General features: G+C 44.8%; 2 protein-coding genes across 3 annotated transcripts in view; both read left to right on the top strand.

The window, feature by feature from the left end:
• Nucleotides 1–4,628: 4,628 nt before the first annotated feature.
• Nucleotides 4,629–17,405, top strand: SLC39A3 (solute carrier family 39 member 3). The gene is made up of 3 exons (XM_069101964.1): nucleotides 4,629–4,755; nucleotides 7,900–8,227; nucleotides 11,884–17,405. The coding sequence occupies exons 2-3, from the start codon at nucleotides 8,018–8,020 to the stop codon at nucleotides 12,622–12,624; spliced, it is 951 nt and encodes a 316-aa protein (XP_068958065.1). The 5' UTR covers nucleotides 4,629–4,755; nucleotides 7,900–8,017; the 3' UTR covers nucleotides 12,625–17,405.
• LOC138172281 (GTP-binding protein Di-Ras1) overlaps nucleotides 8,092–17,576 on the top strand; it is a 47,346-nt gene continuing 37,861 nt past the window's right edge. Inside the window, exon 1 of one of the 2 annotated variants that reach the window (XM_069101971.1) lies at nucleotides 8,092–8,227. The gene's annotated coding sequence lies outside the window, so the exon portion shown is untranslated. The remainder of the gene's footprint in view (nucleotides 8,228–17,576) is intronic. The other variant, XM_069101968.1, reaches the window with a different exon arrangement.

Here is a 17,576-nt window from a genome sequence, read left to right as displayed (position 1 = left end):
AGAAGAACTCTAAGGTTTGCAGAGTCCTTAAAAACAGTTTGATTTATCCTCATAACAACTCGAAGAGGTAGATGCTATTACGGTCTTCATTTTCAGATGAGGAAACTGAGGCAGACAGGTTAAGTGACTTGCCAAGGGTGACACAACTAAAATCTGAGGCAGGATTCAAACTCATATCTTCCTGACTAGTGCTGTGCTCTACTCATTTGTACAATAAGGCCAGAAAGGGAGATTAGAGTCTGATTTTGAAGGATTTTAGAAGCTAAAGCTAGGAGTTTACATTTGATCCTAAAGGTAACAAGGAACCATTGGAATTGATTGAGCATCAGAATAATACAGACTTGTCCTTAAGGGACATTACTTCAACACCTGAATGGAGGACAGATTGGTCTGGGAAGAGATGAAGGAGGTGAGTCTATTAGGCCTGAACTTTCGTGGTTGTAGTGTGAGTTGCACTGGAAAACACAAAATCACAGAATTTGAGTGTTGGAAAGGACTTCTGTGGCCATCAACTTCAACCCTTATATAAAAAGAGTATTCCTACAACATACCTGACATAGCCTCTACTAGAAGACTTCTGAGGAAGGGAAGCATGCCATCTCTTGAGATAGTGTAGAACAAGTACCAAAACAGAAAAGGTGCCACGAGATGATCCCAATTAGAAAACAACAGAGTTTGCAAACTATAGGCCAGACTTTGATTCCTAGGCAAATTCTGGAAAGAGTCATTACAGAGATGGTTGGTGAATATTTAGAAAGGAAGCAGTGATTATAAAGAGCTAGCTTCAATAATAATGATAATAATAATAGCTAATATTTATATAGGCAAGTAGGGGACATAGAAACCATTGATAACTACAATGGAAGTCTTATAGGACCAGAACCACCTCCTGGAATCAGTGGTAGAAGAAGACTAGTTAGAAGTCAGGAATGACCATGCTTCTAACAGTAGTGCTTGTGCTTTTGAAGCAAATATTTTTCTTTGTTGATCAGAAGTCATATCCTGTTGTATGGAATATGTTGTAGTGGAGGTGACTCTGAAACTGAAAGGGTTGTTCCAGGTGAGTGTGAGTTCTGGGCAGCCCCATCAGGCTGAAGAGTTATCTAGTCTAGATGATTTGTATTCTGAAAGTCAGTTTAGTTTGAGTCCAGTAGGTTCCTCACTGGTCATTAAGTAATGAATACTCTGGCCACAGCTTCTTATGGAGGCCATCTACTGAGTTATGGAGGAGTTGGGATGTGCAGTGATGAAAGGATCATGTCTCCTGAAGACATCACTAATCACTGGAAGTATTGAAGGAGATTATAGAGAAAATCAACTCACTTGAGATTTAAAAGTTCTGGCAAAGTTGTCCAAGTGATTAATGACCTGCTATGTAACTGTGGCCCAGTGTAGCCATGCAGAAAAAAGTACAAGCTTTTCGAGATTTCCTTCCACTCTCCCAAGAAAAGTCACACTGGCTATAAAAGAAGTAAATTTTCTCTCTTTGCTTCCAGCCCAAGGAATTCAAGGCCACCAAACTCCGTGGTCTAATCCCAGTTGCACCAACTCTTCCCCTCTGCACCTGAATTTTGCATATAGTAGGTATCCAATAAGTTAATCCTGAATTATAGGAAAGATATTAACAAACTAGAATAAATCCAAAGGAGGGTCAACAGTATGATAAGGTGATCCAAACTGTCATGAGGATCAATTGAAGAAACTGGTTATAGAGAAGACTGGCAGGGACATAATAGCTCTCATCAAGGATTTCAACAGCTGTTGGGTTTAAGAGGGACTACTGTTTTTCTTGATCCCAGAGGGCAAAACTAAGACCAATATCTGGAAGATTATAGGATTACATACAATATAAGCAATAGGATTGTAGATTTAGAAATGGAAAGAGATCTTAAGGAGTTTTTGAGTCCAACTTTCTCATCATACCGATAGGGACACTGAAGTCTGGAAAAGTTAAGTGAGTTGCCCAAGGTCACACAACTCTTAAGTGTCTTAATATGGGATTTGAACTTAGGTCTTCCTGACTCCCAGCCCAGTACTAGTCTATCCACTGCATCATGCTGTCCCACTGTCATACACTCAGTAGCTTTTCACCTCTCTAACTGGAGGGCTGAAGTCACGAACAAAAAAACTCCTCCCAAAGACTCTGCATGCTTAGATCTAAATAGGGTCAGGGTATGACTTTCCCTCCCCCCCCCTTTTTTTAAGCAATCAGGGTTAAGTAACTTGCTCCAGGTTACATGGCCAGTTATTTCTGGGTGCTAAGTATCTGAGCCCAGATTTGATCCCCAAGTCATCCCAACACTGGAGCCAGTGCTCTTACTTGCTGTGCTACCTGGCCACCCCTCCCTCCCCTTTTAAGCTTCCTTTTGTGTATTGTCTTCCCCAAATTAGATACTAAACCTCTTGAGAGCCAGGACTCTTCTTTTTCTTTTTTGTATCCCCAGCACTTAGAACAATACTTGGCATTTAGCAAGTTTATTGAAATGAATTGCAATGGGAGATATGAGAGACACACCGGTAAATATAATACTAGGTAGAGAGTGATTGAGGTTGAGGGAAAGAGCTAGCAAGGTGCTCATGGTAAATTTGAGGAGGGAGAAAGAAGGACTTGAGCCTTGGACACAGGATTCTCATTCTCTCTCTCTCTCTCTCTCTCTCTCTCTCTCTCTCTCTCTCTCTCTGTCTCTGTCTCTTTCTCTCTGTCTCTCTCTCTGTCTCTGTCTCTGTCTCTCTCAGGTCAGACTTGAACTCAGGTCCTCATGACTCCAGAACCAGTGCTTTATCCACTGTACCAACTAGCTGCCCCTGGACAAGCATTCTTAAAGGTCTCTTCGTAAAGAAGGAAGTGCTTTCCAGGCATGAGAGCAGGGAAGAGCTTCTTGATGAGAACTGGCATATTTTGTTTGGGGAACAGCTTAAGGAGTTCAGGTTCCCTGGAATTTACAATGCTTAAAGAGGAACATTGTGAAGTAGATTGCAAAAGTAGGTCAGAGAAGACAATAAGGATCCCAGAAATCTCTTGACTCCAAGTCCTAATAATTTTTCCATCTTGATGACAATAAATCTACAGTGGAGGCCATCCAATCCTAGATAGTAGCATGGTGTGAGAATTCTGCACCCCCCTCCTAAGTCAAGTCAAGCAAACAAGTCATCAAAGTGCATGCTATGTGCCAGGCACTGGAGATATGAAGAAAGGAGAAAACATTTGATGCCTTCAAACTACTTTCAATATAATGGAAGAGACAACATAAAAACAACAATATACAAACAAGGTTTATATAGCATAAATAGAAGATAATTCCAGAGGGAAGATCACATTGAGGGGGACTGGGAAAAGCTTCTTGCAGAAGGTGAGATTTTAGCTGAGACTTGAAAGAAGCCAGGAGGCAGAGATGAGGAGGGAGAGCATTTCAGACATGGGAGACAACTGTGAAAATCAATGGAGTTGGGTCATGGGGTGTTATGTGTGAGGAATAGCAAGGAAGATAATTTTACTGGATCAGAGTACATGGAAGGAAAAAAGGTGTAAGGAGACTGGAAAAGTAGAAAAGGACCAGTCTATGAAGGACTTTAAAAATCAGAAGATTTTCTACTTGATCCTAAGGCTAAAAGGGAACCACTGGAGTATACTGAATATTGGAGTGATATGGTCATAGTTGGTGCAGTGGATAGAGTGCTGGGCCTGGAATCAGGAAGACTCATCTTCCTGAGTTCAAATCAGGCCTCAGATACTCACTAGTTATGTGACCCTGGTCAAGTCACTTAACCCTGTTTGCCTTATCTGTAAAATGATCTGGAGAAAGAAATGGCAAACAACTCCATTATCTTGCCAGGCAAACCCTAAATGGGGTGGCAAAGAGTCTGACACAACTGAACAATAAAAACAAATGGTCATACTTGAACTTTAGGAAGATCACTTTGATAGTTGAGTGGAGAATGGATTGGAGTAGAGGGATGAAGTAGGGAGATCAACTAGAAGACTCCTGCAATAGTTCAAGTTTGAAGTGATGAGAGTTTGGACCAGGGTGAGGGCAGTGTTGGGGAGAGAAAGGGACATATAGGAGAGATGTTTTGAGGGTAGAATGGATGGGACTTGGCAACAGATTGGATATGGGCGGCGGTGGGGGGGGGGAGAGGTGTCAGTGTGAGAGAGCAAGGAATTGAGTATATTGCAGCTACATTGATAACATTGGAGTCCTTGTCCATATTAAACCACTACCACTTAGTCTACCTTCTAGGGAAAAAGTGTCTTGAGCCTTCAGGTCTATATAAATGTGAGCTATTTTTTGTGGTTATTTTTCCAAAGGAAGTCTTCCCCATCCAAACACTGCGGTAGGCTTGCCCCTTGGGTAAATAATCTGTGAAAGATGATCCTTGAGTTGAAGGGAGATTCAGCACCATCTCTCGCGGACAGTTCTTAAAACTTCTAACCCCGCCCCAGAACCTTTCTCCTACAGGTAGCCGTTTCTCTCCGGGACCTTTTCCTCTGAGCACTCTCCAACCCGCCCTGAGGGGGAAACACTTTCCCTAGACCCCATTCGGCAAAGTGCTTGAGTGGGCGGGCGGAGGATGCAATTGATAGTCGTCTAAGCCAATGATTAGCGAGACTTCCTCATGCGGCGTTAGAAACCACCAATTGAATGGCGGCATGGCGACAGGGGTGGGGTAAAGCGCCGAGAGGGGGCGGGATCCCAGGCGTTGGCCCGCCGACTGTGGAGGCGGTGACTTGGCCTCGGGCGCTGCTTCTGGTGAGAAGTAAGTGGCGGAGCTGACCCGAGGGCGGCCAGGGAGGGAGGCGGAGACCACGGGCTGGGGCTGTGGAGGAGGCGGGCCGAGGGAGCCAGGCCAGAGGGGCCAGACCCACTGTCTCTGCTGGCTGTCGTCGGGCCTGGGTCTCCGGCCTCTCGCTGTCAGGCCCGACCCCACCCCTCATCCCCGCCGCTAGGTGGGGGAGGGGAGCGAGAGAGACCCAGTGATTGGGGAGGGGAGGAAGCGGAGACCCGACCAGGGGGAAAGCAGAGACTCCGAGCCTTCGGGGAGCCTCCTCTATTCCCCTCGCTGCTGGGCTTCAGTTTCTTCTTCTGTAAATGAGGGGGTGGGACTAGAAGCTTCCTTTTAGCTTTGAGTCTGTGATCCTAAGAATAGACTTGCTGAAGGTCATCCAGACGTGTCAATCCATTCGAACCCAGGTTCCCCTGACTCCAAATCCAGGGCCCTTAACCCTACATCCCACTGCAAGGTATGAACCCTATGGTAACGTAACAAATGAAGAGCTGGAAAGGACCTTAGAGATCACCCTCCCTTTATTAAAAAAGCATTAAGTACCTCCTCAGTAATCAGCTCAGGTGCCACCTTCTGCAGGAAGCTCTTCCTTAGTACCCTTAGTTGTTAGTGTCTTTCCTTGTAAGGTTACTTTGTATCTATGCTGTATGCATCTTGTATGTAACTGTGTCAGTCAGTCAGTCAATAAACAGTGGAAAATAAGTCCCGGCAGGGATGTTAAGTGTGGTGGAGGCCATCAAATCCTACATGGTAGTGTGATGGGAGAATTATTAAACACTTACTGTGTGCCAGGCATTGAACGAAGTGCTGGGGATACAAAGGAAAGCAATAGACAGCCCCTGCCTCCAGGGGCCTCAGTGTAAAACAGATAAATTGGAGATAAGCCTCCGAGGGAAAGCTCTGGGATTAAGGGGGCCAGGAAAGTGTAGAGAAGGTGACAATTTAGCTGGACCCAAAGTGTCCCTCTCGGTAGAATGTGAGCCCCTTGAGGGTAGGGGCTGTTTGCATTTTTCTTTCTATCCCAAGGAATTAGCCCAGTGCTTGATAAGATACATAGTAAGGTCTTAATAAATGCTTGTTGCTTGCTTGGTTGGACTAGTACATCCCTGTCACTTTCCAGAGAAGGAAACTGAGGCCCAGAGATGTTAAGGTGACTTGTACAAGGTCACCATGATTTTAAATGGTAGAAATAGCATTTGAACCCAGGAACTTTGACTCTGAAGCCAGCACACTTCCCATTATATTGCATTTGCAAGGTTGCTTACCTGGAAGGAGACATCAAAATCATCTTATCCAGCCCTCTCCTTTAGACTAAAGGACTTGTCCAGAATCAGTCAATCAAACATTTCAGTGCCTGCCCTTGTTAATGGCAGGGTTGAGAGTAGAATCCAGAGCTCTTGACTCCTAGTCTAGTATTCATTCCCTTAATTATAGTGATAACTGACATTTGTCTAACATTTTAAAGTTCTAAGTGCTTTACATACAACCCTATACAACAGACATGAAGATTTGGGCTTAAAAGGCAGATAGGTTGTCCTAATGTCTTAGCTTGTCTGAGTCTCAGCTTCTTCCTTGGTGAAAAATTAGGTGGGATTGGTTTTTAAAGCCCCTCCAAACTCATGGGAGAGAACTTCAGACCTCCTTGCCTTACAGATGTGGAAACGAAGGTTCAGTTGGGACGTGTCCATGGTCTCACAGGTAGCTGTGGCAGGAGCTTTTGATTCCAGACAGAGCCAACACTCACACCCAGCTCTTACTCCATGCGCATCTGTACTCTTTGTGTGTTTGTGTTTGTGTACACAGCTTTCTGTTATCCTGCAATATTTTTCAGGCTTAGACCTCCCTTACTGCTTATCCTTTGTGAAAGGGTAGTCAGACTTCCACTGACTTGGATTGACTTCAGAGCCCAGCTCTAGTCCTCGGGAGGTCTTATTGGAAACTTTCTCCCACTCTCCCTTCCCCCCACAGCCCTAACTGGATGTACTCTCTCCCTTATCCAATCTCAAAACACTTTATGCTACCTATGCGCTCCTCATATTCCGATTTGAGGCTAACTTATGCTTCTCTAGTGCTTTATGGTTTCATAGGCTTTAGAGCTGGAAGAGCATACAAATGAACTAGTTGAGTGCCATCCTTTCGTGTATGTAGAAAATGAGGCCCATGGAGTCATAGAAACTTGCCCAGGGATCACCCAGATGTAAATGTCTGAAGCGAGACTTAAACTCAGGTCTTCTGACTCCAAATCCAAGGCTCTTTCAATTATGCTGTTGCTTATGCCCTGTCCTCCTTCAGTGCCATTGGATGCCAGGTTTCCTTTGCATGCTCATTCCTTTCCTGAACTGCTATGCTTTACACACCTATACATGGTCCCTCTTGGGAGTTATTTTTCCCCTTTGTGGTCTTTCCATACTCCCTTATGCACTCATCCTACCCAATTCTATATTGCTTCATAGTTTACAAAGCACTTTTCTACACAACAGTCTTGTGAGGTGGGAAGTGCAGAGATTGTCATCCCTATTTTACAAGAGCAGAAATTGAGGCTCCACAAGATCAGGGGCCTGCTCCTGATCTTGTCACTTTTGTGACATTCAAACCCTGGCCCTCATTCAGTCTCTCTGTCCAACACACTTTCTGCTTTCTGTCTTACTGCTTCTGTTATCTTTATCTATGTACATATCTTATCACCATCACCCATAATAATACTTTGAGGGTCTTTAATTTCATTGTGTGGACATACCCTTTACTAATTCAGATTGCCCACCACCACCTACAAATTACCAGATGTGAAAAAATCATTGTCTCAGAATCAGCCTGACAGTGCATCTCTCTCTCTCTGGATTTTGCTTGGCTGACAAGTGCATAATTCATCCCTGAGCTTGTGCCCAAAGCCTTTCCATACTGATAGAACTGGATAAAATTTGCTGTCTGCTGCTTTGGCTTCCTTTGAAAGCCCAGGATCTCCTCCATGTTATCATGAGGAATTGGAATAGTATTTTAGTGGAGGGATTTAGATGGCAGGAAACACAGTCATGTCTTATCCCTCAAAGTTGATGAACTCCTCATGACATGTGGTTGGAGAATATGTAGTCTTAATGTTTACTTGCTTGACATTCACAGCTGCTACTCGGAAGCATGTGTCCCTGGATGCTGCTCTGGGGCCTTTAACACTTCCAGTGTTGGCCTCTGCTACATTTGGTTTGGGACACCGGCGGGTGGAGCGTTCCTGGCTGTGAACATGACGAAGATCTTAGTAGCCAAACTGCTGTGCCTGGTGGGGGTGTTTATCCTCATGCTACTTGGCTCTATCCTGCCTGTGAAGATCATCGAGGCTGATTATGAAAAAGCCCACCGCTCCAAGAAAATCCTCTCTCTCTGCAATTCTTTTGGAGGCGGTGTTTTCCTGGCCACCTGCTTCAATGCTTTGCTCCCTGCTGTGAGAGAAAAGGTAAGAGTTCTTGCTTATGGGATGGAGCAACTGTGGAGGCTTCCACCAAATGCCCCTCAGTGATTCATTCAGCAGATTTCAGAGCACCTACTATGTGCTTAATGCTGAGCAATCGGGGATGAAAAAGAACACAAGACTAACTTGGGCAGTTTCCCCAGTTTTAAAATGCGGGGATCGGCAGCTTCTGACTCCCAGTTTATGACTCCATGACTAAGGTAGGGCCCAGACTAGTACACAGTTATCTGCTAGCAGATCCCAGAGGCTTAGCTGTCAGGCCTCCAAGTTGTGCTTGTGGCCATGTTTTCTTCTCAGGTTGTCCTGGTTCCTGGCATGGAGCGGAATACAGCCTGCAATGGGCAGCCTCTTCTTGGGTCCGCCCAAGGAATTTACTGTCGGCCATGAACCCCAGAGGAGGCATTTCCCTGTGCATGCTTCTCTCCCTCCCCTTAGTGATCCCAGGGTTTCAGGGAAATGAAAAGGAGCTCCTCCTCCTAGTAGGAGGGGGATTCCTGGATTGTAGATGAGCTCACAAGGGCCATTTCAGCTGCATGTCCCTTCAAGCTTTGACAGTATATCTTCAATGTTCTAATGTTTCTTCTGCCTCTGATGTTGTATAGTCTGTGTTCTAAGGATCTTCCCATTTATGACATTTTATGTTCTATGTTTCAAGGTTCTGTCGACCTCTGACATTGCATGTTCTATTTTCTAAGTGCCCTTGCACTTCTGCCATTATGTTTTATAAGTTTCTGTCCATGTCAAACATTCTGTTCTTTGTTTCATATTCTGATATCTGGTTCTTGTTCTACACACACACACACACACACACACACACACACACACATATTCATGCACACGCACACGCACATGCACAAAGAGTATGGTAACACTACTAGTCATTATGTGATCTGCCAAATGCATTGAGCAGACAGTAAGTCTAAAAGGACTGTAGAAAGAGAGATCACTGTAGGCTATGGAGGGTTCAGGGACAGATTCCTGAGGGGGTGGGTCTTGGATTTGGGTCTTGGCAAAGGGTAGTAGGATTGAATAGGTAGAGAGAGAAGAGAAGCCTTCCAGGTCAGGGGCACTGAATGAACAAGGTGAGAATGAGTTCTGTGTTTGAAGAGGGACAATGACGAGACTGTCCTAGCCAAGATGGATCGTTTTTGATGAAGAGTCATGGAAGTTATGTTTGGAAGTGTCAATACTTAGCAGAATTCCATATTTATCTTCTTACTCTCCTCGATGAAATGTTCTACCTAGTTCAAAGATGATAACAATCGAGCCCATATGTCATTGATGTTGTCTACTAAGAGGTGCCTTTTCCAGGCCTCAGGGGATTAAAGGGAAGCTTGGTGGGTATAATTCAGCTAGGCATCTCGGCTCTGCTTCTGATCTCCTCTCCTCATTGTTTACTTCCCTAATTCTGGTGTGTATGTGGGGTGTGGGGCAGCCTGAGCCTTGACCCCAGACCAACAGAGACACCAGTGAACGCCTCCACTTGGCACAGACACCGAGAGGTAAGAAAGCTCCAGGAACAGATCTCATGCATGCTATTGCTACAGTGTTTGAGCCTCAATTGGCCTCTCCCAGTATTTAACTGCTCATTCTTAGCACTCACTCATTGTTTCTTGCCACCACACATAGGCTTGTTTGCTCCCTGACTGGGGAAGTGCTGGCAGTCAGCTGCCACTTGATTCAGTTGTTTACCTTGGCCCCATTGTGGCTGGAGTTTCCTGGGAGATAACTGGAATGTCACTCAAGGCTCTGCCTGTGCCCTCCTCTATCTCTGTGCCCAGTGGTGCCCGTTCTCCCTGAGATAGTAACATGTTTTCCTAACCCCGCAGTCTCCGCTGTCATGTCCTCCACAATTTGCTGTTTGCCATTCTTGTGATGAGTGGTTCAGCCCTGTTCAAAGTATGAGACTGAAAGGGTTGAGGGCTAGAGATTTCATCGAGGCTCAACAGGACATGAGGATGAATGCTGGTAGAATTAGGGGATTTTCTCCTTTGGATGTCCTGCAGTGGGAATAAGAATGTGTCAGCATTATTGGATGCATGTGTGGTTGCACTTTTCTGAAATCCTTATCTGATCACATGTTATTTTTGTGTATTATGGTTATTTACATATATTTCTTATCTCCCTGTTGGACTAAGCTCTATGACAGCAGGGATCGTCCTTCTCAACTTAATATTTCCCATGGTGTCTAGCATAGTACTCTGGCTCTAGCTCCCTTTCCAGTATTTTGCCCAGTAGATGGTTAAAAAATATTTGTTGAATTGAATTCCTGGTCTCCCCTCTAGAGCATCAATTTGCCACAGAAATATCCCAGATTAAAACACATGTGGAAAGTGTAACCAGGTTTTTTTGTTTTGTTTTGTTTTTTTAGCCATCACCACCAGACTCCCCCGGGGCTGTTTCCCAACGAAGAACAATGACTTTAATAGCCTTGGATTTTTTATGTTGTTGGCCTTGAAATCTGTAGGTTTACTTTGAAATCATCTAGGCTCCAGACCTCAGAGACATCTTTGACTTCTTACCCCCTGCATCCAATCAGTCACTAAGTCCTACTAATACTGCTTTCATAACTTCTCATTCATCTTCTCCCTTTTTATATATTCCCACTACCCCCATCCTGGTTGAGGTCCTTTACCTTATGCCTGGATTATTGCAATAATCTTAGTTGTTTTCCTGGTTCCAGTCATTCCCCTCTCTAATCTGTCATGGTAAATTCTAAAAAATAGTCCATTGATTGGTGCGGCTAGGTGGTACAGTGAGTAAAGCACCGGCCCCAGAGTCAGGAGGACCTGAGTTCAGTTCTGGCCTCAGACACTTAATACCCACACCCACACACGCACAAAAACTAGCTGTGTAACCTTGGGCAAGTTACTTAACCCCAATTACCCTCCAAAAGGCAAAAAAAAAAAAAACAGTACATTGACTCCTGTTTAAAACTCCTCAGTGCCTTGCTGTGCTGCAGCTGTCTTAGCATGATGTTCAAGATCCTCCACAATCTAAGCCCTACCCATCTTTCTAGTCTTATATGTTCCTAGATTCCTAAAAGAATTTCTAATCCTAGCCAAAATGGTCTGCTAACTAACCGCATACTATCTGCATATGTACTATCCCATGCACATAACTTGTCATTTTTCATCTTTGATCATGGAATAACCTTGCCTCCCCCCCCATTTGTCCATATTAAAATCCTTTTAGCTTTTCAGGGCCTGGTTCATATGCCACATCTTCAGTCACCCCAGATACCTTGTTCATATCATTCAGTCATTCATCAAATGAGGCAGAGTAATAGATGTAAAGTGCTTTGCAAACGAAGTGTTATACAACTGTTAACTATTATTACCAGCTATCTGGTACATTGCCTTGTGTTCTAGTTACTTTGGTATTTTCTTTTTCCCCCTATTAGATAGCTAGCTCTTAAAGCACAGAGGTTTATAATTTTCTGCAATGTCTCACGCATATTAGAGTCAGTCAGTGTTTGATGAATGGTGGTGGCCTCTCCTCAAATGAAATCTGTTGCTATGATGGCCTTGGTCTCAAGTGCTGCGATGAGGTTGACTTCCACGCATTGGTTTTTATGAAGATAGACCAAAGTTGTTTTACTTCTAAGTCTCTTATGGTTTTTCTTTTGTCCTTTGCTTCAGCTCCAAGAAGTTCTGAAACTTGGAAACATCACCACAGACTATCCCTTAGCAGAGACCATTATGCTCCTGGGGTTCTTCATGACTGTTTTTGTGGAGCAGGTCATTTTGACCTTCAAAAAGGAGAAGCCCTCATTCATTGACCTAGAGACCTTCAATGCAGGCTCTGATGTGGGAAGTGACTCAGAGTATGAGAGCCCCTTTATTGGAAACTCCCGTGGACACAACTTTTACCCAGAGCATGGTCATCACTCTCATGGCCATGGCTTAAATGTTCAAGAGCTCTCCCGCTCCAGCCCACTCCGTCTCTTCAGCCTCGTGTTTGCTCTTTCTGCCCATTCTATCTTTGAGGGTTTGGCCTTGGGCCTGCAGGAGGAGGGGGACAAAGTCATGAGCTTGTTTGTCGGTGTGGCCATTCATGAGACATTAGTGGCCGTGGCTCTGGGGATCAACATGGCGAAGAGCTCATTGCCGATGAAAGATGCAGCCAAGCTGGCTGTCACGGTGAGCTTGATGATCCCCCTGGGCATCGGGATTGGCGTGGGCATTGAAAGGACCAAGGGTGTGGCCAGCAGTGTGGCCTCCGTGCTACTGCAGGGATTTGCAGGAGGAACTTTCCTTTTTGTGACCTTTTTTGAGATACTGGTGAAAGAGTTAGAAGACAAGAATGACCGTCTCTTGAAAGTTCTCTTTTTGGTGTTGGGCTATGCAGTCCTTGCAGGACTGGTCTTCTTCAAGTGGTAGGTGCAATGAGAAAAGTTTCACTAAAACAATCCAACCCTTCCATGGAGGCTCCAGGAAGGTAGAGCCCAAATCTGAAGGATGCTCCTTGCTCTCCCCCACCTCCCCATCCACCAGCCAGCAGAGAGGAAGAACTGCGTCTGTGAGCAGCTTGTACAGAAGAGGGCGTTTCCTCAAGTCCATTGCTCATCGTCCTTGCACGTTGGGCCTTCAGGTGGTGCTGAGCATGTGGGCTGCCTGTATATACTTAAGAGTTAGAGCTTGACATCTGGAGGGTATCTACAGCCTGGCAGAGAGTTTTCCTGAAGGTTGTAATATTCACCTTCAACATGTATATATATATATATATATATGTATCAGTTGTGTGTGATACTATTTACTTTTGGTGAAAAGCAATGGGACCTCATGACTGTAGAACACAAAGCAGGCAAGAGACATAAGTTGAGATGAAGGCTGAGGAACAGATTGAGTTAAGACTCAGCAGTTAAGATAGCATGTAGACCCTCCATTTCCCACTCTTCCCTCCTCCTTCTCTCTTCCTTCCGCCCCGCCTCTTTCTTCCTCTCCTCTGGGTTAGAATCAGCATCATTAACGCATGGACATTCCAGGTCTTTGACCCCTCAGAAGTCTCCTCTTCCTCTGTTTCAATGTATTCTAGCTGTCCTTGTCTCAGTGATCCAGGAAGAACATTGTTGTTAAGAGTTTAGGTAGAAAATTCCCAATATGGGTCACCAGGAGTGCAGTAGGGTTGCTGCTTGGGCACTTTGCTTGTAAGCAGCCCAGCTTAAGGTCATTTACTGGCCATTAGATGGAGTATGCTTTGCTTGCTAAGGTTCTGTGCTTACTACTGATAGGAAAAAGGGAAAGGGGGGTTGTACACATTTTCCTTCCTACCCTAGATTTATCAGCTTTTGAGCAACTGTTGTATTTTCTGTTTCGTGCTCTCTTGCTAATTTCACAGGAATTTTCCTTCCTGCTGGTGACTTGGGGCCACTGGCTTATTCCAGTCAGTCAGAAAGTGTTGATGAGATGTGTGAGGGGCCCAGCCACAGCCACGTACCTGGTTGTCACTTGGTTTTACCAGGAGGGCATGAGTGGTATAGGGTGCCCAGGAAATGGAACTTGGAGGCATCTGAGAAAACAAAAGCGAACAGAGATTGTGCTCGTCAAATACTACCAGGATGTGACAGGCATCTTTATTGAATGAGAATCAGTAAATGTTTGTGTATAGAGAACTTTTGGTTTTAATTGCACCAAAGACCTAAGCTAATTCATCTTTATTGGAATAAATTGGTCTGGAGGCTGCGATTGACAGCTTCCAGAAAGCTGATTAGAAAGTGACCCAGCCTAGCAGTTCTAAGCCATGCAGCCTTTTTAATTTCCTTTATGTTTTGCCTCCCTAGTTCTTGGGATCAGGCATTGGCCTATTCGTTCACTACACATACTCCCCACAAACAAAAACTCCACCAAAACCCCAAATCCACAAATTGAACTACACCTACTTCTTCAAGGGCCAAAAGGTCCTGAGAAGTAGGTTGAGATAGATTTAAGGCTCCCCTGGTTCCTTTAGAGCTGTTCTCTATTGGTTTGCTACACTGAAACCAAGGAACCAGTGAAAAGAATCCACTCCAGAGGGGTCTCTGTCCTGCTTAGCTCCCGATCTAATTTTCAGTGACAAAACTTTGCCTTTCATATCCACTTAGATGGAAAGGCCCTGGGCTAGGAGACCAGAAGGCTAGACACTGCTAACAGCTTGCTATAGAACCTTTTGGCAGGTGACTACCAAGCATCCTAATCTGTAAATAGAGGTAGATAGATCAAAGGAGCTGCTCATTCTAATCAGATTCTCAATCTGATTTTTGGTGCCACCCTCATCAGCTGTCAGCGCTAATAAAAACTATTCAGCCAGTATTTGTTCCCCTATTTTCATGGGAGGTGGCAGAGGGTGAGGAAAGGAGGCAGGCTGCAGTGATGCCATTCTTCTAGCCCTTGAAGAGGAAAGATGTCTTTCCTTCTGGAGACCTCCACTACAGAGGATCCAGATGCTTTCCTTTGGGTATTTTTGTTTTACATACATTGTATTTTCCCCTCACCCCTCCTTCTTCTGTTACCCATTCCCTCAGTAGAAGATGAGAGGACAAAGCTGGCCAGATATGACTTCAGTCCTTGACCAGTGTCAGCAGTGGGGCCTTTGTGTGCTGAGTTCATTGTTCCCCACCATGATCTTTCACATACTCCTGAACTCGGTGTTCACAGTTGTTTATCATGGGCCAGGGGTTGTGCCAACTTAGACTAATTAGTTACCTTAACTATTTCTAGGATGTAAATAGCAGCTTTCCAGTTCCAGGACTGCTTTAAATCAGTTAGACCTGAGCAAGCATAGGCCTCAAGGAGGAAATGATCCTTGGAATAGGTGGTTTTTTGACTTTCCACTCTGCTTCCTTGCTTTTTGTTCCCCCTCCTTAACCATCACCAAGGAGCCTGAGGATTTAGGGAGCTGTCTTTCAAAGTTCTTTTGATAATTGTAAATAATACAGAACTCAGTAGGGGCTCTTCAGATTTAGTGGGCAATTGTAAACTGCCCTCCAGACTGTTATTCCTTATAACTCTGCCCCTAAATCCCAGGGTTGATGTTAGATATTACTGCAGTTTAGTGGTTTTGTGTGTGCAGACATTGTTTTGATGTTTTTGTGGGACATGACTCTCCTGAGGTAGCTCTGCTAAGCCTGTGCTTGGAGCATCCTTGTTTTAGCTGTCAGGAGGAGGATGCACCCTTCCTTCCTCTGTTCTTCAATGAGTAAAGCACAATGTGGCCTTGGAGTACTTATTTGGTTCTTTGACCTCCCCTCAGACAATGACCAGTGACCACTACTCTTTGATACCTTTGGTGACACTTCCATCTGGAGCTTTGGGTGGGAGATGCAGAGGCTGACCTGGGGGGAGCTGCTAAGGGTTGGCTTGGGTTTTTTGTTGAAAAAAGGTGAAAGGGAAGAGGGGTGAGACTCTTTTCCTGGTTGGCAGAGGATCAGGCACTTCCTTAAGTGCATTTCCACAGAAATGGAGGTTCTGTGCCACTGCCTACATGACCAAATCATAAGGGGGCATTGTATCGTGAAATGGGCAAAGCCTGCCAAGCAAGAATTCTGGATTCTTAAGAACTTCTCAGAGAAGCAAGTTTCTCCAGTCCAGAGGATCTATTTGTTCGTTAGCTCATGAGAAGTTACAGGATTAATCTACCCTGGTGGTTCTTAGCTGCTTTCTTCCCCTCCTCTGGATCAGAGACTCACTCAGAAGATGCTTTCCCCCTCTAGAGGAGGGAGCTGCCTGGGCAGAGCTGCCTGTACTCACCTCCGCTCCGTACACTTGGGGAGCTGTTGTCAAGTCACTGGGGTGGTGGGGAGGTACCTTGGGACCTCCAGGAAGCTTGTTTACCCTGTTGGAAGCTCACCTTCCCTGCAAGTTGGCCTGTTTTACCTCATGGATCATCTGAATCAGTACAGACAGCTTCTCCAGCAGAGCTGGCCCAGCTTCCCTCCTGGTGCTTTTGCTGTTTGGTCAGCTCTGATTGGAAGCACCCAGGCCCAGCACCATGTACAGCCTCCTCCACTCTTAGTGGAAAGACACTTCACTTTTCTGGGCCTCATCTGTAAAACAAGGGGGGTTGGGCTACATGATCTCTAAGGTCCTTTCCAACCCTAAAAATTTATTATTCTGATTCTGTAATTCTCTGTTTTTTTTGCTGTACATACTAATGAGTGAATATTTAGTGCTTTCCAGCACCAAATTTACACATTTGTATTTATATGTGGTGTCTGGAAGTATGTGTGTGAATGCATGTGCATATGATCCCAGAAAAAGAGCCCTTTCAGCATTGTGTAATGATGTGTTTAGTCTACCCAGCTGTGAACAAACTAGCTGCTATTCATACCTGCAGCCCTTCCCTCCCCTCTGTCAAACCCAGCACTGCTCCATTTCCCATTGTCTCTCTCTCTCCTGTATTCTCCTTTCTCTAGGAGCTCACGTGAAACAAAGAATCATGGCAACAGAACCACTGATTTATGTTTAGAGCACCAAAATGTGGTTCCCTTTTAAAAATGTGGAAGGAGGGAGTGGAATGGGACCTGTCTCCTTCCTTAATGTATTCCTATAATCTTGATCTTGCCTGGATGGCCTCCTTCCTTGGGCTATAGTTAAAATGAAGAGGAACCTTCCCATATGATAGCTCCTCCTTCCAGCCTGTAGCATTAATCCCATCCACGCCACTGCCTGGAGTTGAGTGTCTAGAGCTGTTTGCAGCTAGAATTGCTGGTAGCTGTTATGTGGCCTGGTTTGTCTGAGAGGTAACACAGTGTTATGTTGAAAGGAGCTTGTGACGGGTGCCAGAAAACCCAGCTTTCTGCTTTGGGCTCTGCCACTTCCTAGGCTCAAGGCCTTGGACAGGCACCTGACATACAGCAGAAAGAGCTACCTACCAATGTTGGGGCATCGAGCAAACCCACTAACTTCTGTTTTCTCATATGTAAAACAGGCTCCTTCTAGTTCTAAATCTACAGCCATCTTCTGTGAAATAACAACTGACCTTTATATGGTATTTTAAGGCTTCCTAGTGTTTTCCTCACAACAGTCTTATAAAGTAAGGGGGGCAGTTTACCCCCATTTATAAATGAGGAACTGAAGAGTCAGGATTTAAGGAACTTACCTGTGGTTACCTAGTAAGCATTGCAGCTCAGCCTCAAACCCAGTTTTTCTGAGTCCAAATTCAAATAAATTCAATTCATCAAATACGAATTATGTGCCTTCCTACTATGTGCAGGCCAGTGTGCCACACTCAAAGGGGTTTGGACTAAATGAGCTTCAAGATTGCTCTCAGTTTAAAAATGGTTCTATTAACTACTGGTCATAGAGAACTTACCAGTATTCATATTCCCAGGTCCAAGTTCTGTGTTTAGATACCT

The sequence above is a fragment of the Petaurus breviceps genome, unplaced genomic scaffold (assembly GCF_028583685.1).
Source record: "Petaurus breviceps papuanus isolate PSGF00001 unplaced genomic scaffold, PetGlider_PUasm1.0 523, whole genome shotgun sequence".
Taxonomy (NCBI): Eukaryota; Metazoa; Chordata; class Mammalia; order Diprotodontia; family Petauridae; genus Petaurus; species Petaurus breviceps.
This window is presented reverse-complemented; position numbering and strand designations above follow the sequence as displayed.

Coding starts and splice junctions, on each gene's coding strand:
- SLC39A3 (XM_069101964.1), top strand. CDS start 8,018: ATGACGAAGATCTTAGTAGCCAAACTGCTGTGCCTGGTGGGGGTGTTT. Junction 8,228..11,883: donor TCCCTGCTGTGAGAGAAAAG/GTAAGAGTTCTT, acceptor CCTTTGCTTCAG/CTCCAAGAAGTTCTGAAACT.